The 2,940-nt window shown below is 49.6% G+C and overlaps 1 protein-coding gene across 3 annotated transcripts; it reads right to left on the reverse strand.

Moving 5' to 3' along the window:
• Positions 1-715: 715 nt before the first annotated feature.
• On the reverse strand, positions 716-2,724 carry LOC100383504 (Tetraspanin-6). 3 transcript variants are annotated; one of them, XM_008657063.4, is made up of 3 exons: positions 1,808-2,724; positions 1,441-1,716; positions 716-1,168 (listed from the first exon to the last, which is right to left on the reverse strand). In XM_008657063.4, exons 1-3 carry the CDS (start codon positions 2,318-2,320, stop codon positions 1,148-1,150), a joined length of 810 nt encoding a protein of 269 aa, XP_008655285.1. In that variant the 5' UTR covers positions 2,321-2,724; the 3' UTR covers positions 716-1,147. The 3 variants fall into 3 exon arrangements, with proteins under 3 accessions (XP_008655285.1, XP_008655284.1, NP_001169623.1); XM_008657062.4 differs by having other exon boundaries at positions 1,400-1,716; positions 1,808-2,666; NM_001176152.1 differs by having other exon boundaries at positions 738-1,716; positions 1,808-2,341.
• Positions 2,725-2,940: the final 216 nt, after the last annotated feature.

Consider the following 2,940-nt stretch of genomic DNA (forward strand, 5'->3'; position numbering starts at 1 on the left):
GGCATGTTCCTTGCTAGACCCTTCTAAGGCCTTGTTCGGTTATATAGGATGAAATCCCACCATGGATTTAATTCGGGTATGGATTGGGTGAATCCATACCTCACACCCAATCCCATGGTGGGATTAAATCCATCAACTAATCTATTTGTCTATCAAAGCTAGTTATTCTTTTGATCCATGGATTCTAATGTAAACTTGTGCAATATCTTCATAGATTTGTTCCATACCTAATAAGCTATGGATAGAATACATGTCTTACATAGTTTAAAAAATCCCAAACCCTTAGGTTATATTTCATGACGGGTTTAACCGAATAAAAAAAGTTAAGTAGTTTTAAATTATTTTAGGACATGGATTGTGATATGGATTTAATTTCAATCCATGCTAATCCAGAGCTGGATTATGTAAACGAACAAAGACTAAATGGACATGGATCACAGGATACATGGCTTTTTCAAAACACAGATTATTTCAGAACTGGTGACACATCTGGTCCAACCGTCCAATAAGCCTTTGGCACCTTTTTTTCACTTTGTGAGTGGGACTGTCACTCGGATTGAAAACAAATTGCTGTACCATACCTGATACCAGTTCTGCGACAATCAATGCCAATAATATATGATCACCGTGAGTGATTATGCCTGCATGAGATTCTCTCTCTCTCTATTTTGTATTATGTGCCAAAAAAGGGTTATTGTCGGAATTCCAGTGAACATGTTTCTGAAACATTGCTGAATAGCCTGCCCCCGATTTGACTTCAGTGTAAAGGAATCCAGTGTAATCACATCATAAGGAAGCCACGCCAACAGTAGAACAGGCATAGCTGATAGCTTCTGGTGTGGTTTGGTTTCCCCCATATACATGGAACCACTTCTGTCCTGGATTAAAATTCTACATGATACAATGCTGGCTACCATATTGAAGGGGAAAAAAACTAGGCATCTCTTTTACTTCATGGCTTAGTCTCCTCTTAACTCAAATATCTACAGAAACTAAACTCTGCGGACCTGGAAACAAACAGAGTACCACAGGGGCTAATAACACATACAGATCCCAAGTGTTATTTTATCTTTTTCCACAGAAGACTGGATCAAAATATCATACAGGCATTGAGAAGCTACAGCTAGCCTAGTAGATCTGTTCTCTTCTACCACCCCATCATCGCCACCTACAGCAAAAACAAAAGCACATATAAAGCAGCGTTAAAAACCATAGAAAACAAACAGGCATAAAAGCACATAGATTCATGTTTTGTTTTGGTCATGGGATTGTTTACTGCCCAATAAGGTTATCTTCAGCGGTCGTACTAATCACATCTCCTATTTTAAATTTTACTCTACAAACAATAAGAGGCAGAAAGCAGAGAGAGTAAACAACAGAACTCTCTCTCTTAGAGTACCAGTAGTCCCAGCGTGGGTTTATCTTGGACGTTTGGTTTACCCCGTATGGGTACTGGGACCGGGAGCGGCGAGCGTTCCTGAAGGCGCAGCACCCGCATGAGCAGATGCAGACGAGAGCGGCGAGCACGGCGACGTCGAGCACAAAGATCTTGTGCCAGTCCTGGCGCACCTGCTCCATCACGCCGGCCCTGCACGAGTCGCACCGGTAGCAGAGGATGTCCGGGGCGTTGTTCCACCGGTAGCAGTCCTCGTCCTGCGCCCCGACTGGCATGCCTCCGCTGTACTGGCACGCCGTCGGCGGCTTGCAGCAGCCGGACTGCTCACAGCCGCAGCGAGCATTAGAGGCAGCAAGCACAAGTACAAAGGCGCCAGAAGCAGAAGCAGAAGCAGCAGCAGCTGGAAAATACCTGTATTGGCGTGAGATCGTGCTGGAGGTAGTCCATGGGCGTCCAGTTCTGGATCTTGGGGCAGGCCTTGGACCCGACGACGCAGGCGAGGGCGGGGCGCCAGTACCTGTCGTCCTGCATGCGCTTCTGGAGCCACGCCGAGTAGTCCGTGACGCGGTACTCCCGGTACGGCCGGCCGTACACCTGCGCGCCGCCGCCGCCCGCGGTGACCGCGAAGCCGAACGCGGTGAGGCCGAGGAGGAAGGCGACGAGCAGTGCGACGGCGGCGAGGTACAGCCGCAGCGCCCAGGCCACGTGGAAGCAGGCGCCCACGAAGCCGGCGAGCGAGACCAGCAGCGCCGCGAAGCCCACGGCGAGGAGCGGCGTCTGCAGGATCGACGAGCACGTGGTGGAGGAGGAGGAGGAGCTACCCCTTGCCAGCCACAGCCCCGCCCCGATGATGGGGAGCGAGGCCAGGAGCGTGGCCAGGTTCAGGTACCCGATCATCACGTTGCTCATGCGGTATGGGTACATCTCTTCCTCCACGGCTGGCTGCTCAGCTGCTCTCTTGGGTTGGCTCTGTGCTCTCTCGGTTTATATATTATATATATATATCATGTGTCCCGGCTCTGCTGATTTGTTCGAGTGCCTGCCTGCCTGCCGCTTCTCGGAGCTAGTGGTCTGGTGCAAAGCGCGAGCAGTGGTTCTCCTTTTCTTCTTCTTCTTCCCTTGGACTGTCACCCTTTTGATCCCTGGTGACTGTGCATGCGCGGTCTGTCTTTAATAATGCCCGTGTCGGTTCTTGGAAATCTTAGGCAGGCGCCTCTTGCCACTTTCCTCAAGCTTTTAGCTCCTGGCCTGACGCGGGCGCATGCATGTTATGGTTGCCTTGCCTGCCGTGAAGTAATTGCCTCAGCAGCTGAGAACACCATGCCACATCCTGGAGCAGAGCCCCAGCTTGATGCTTAGCCATGAAGTAATAAAAAAAAACTAAAAAAGGGTATGTGTGTGCAGTTCTGGGTTCTCGGTCAGCAGCATGAATGAATGAGCTCAAGTGTATGAAGCAATTCTGCTTTTGGATGCAGGACTCGCTTTGCGAGTAAAGAAGGGCGCTTAGTTGTCTTGCTCAGAGCAATTGCAATTTTTTGCTGTCT

The sequence above is a fragment of the Zea mays genome, chromosome 8 (assembly GCF_902167145.1).
Source record: "Zea mays cultivar B73 chromosome 8, Zm-B73-REFERENCE-NAM-5.0, whole genome shotgun sequence".
Classification (NCBI taxonomy): Eukaryota; Viridiplantae; Streptophyta; class Magnoliopsida; order Poales; family Poaceae; genus Zea; species Zea mays.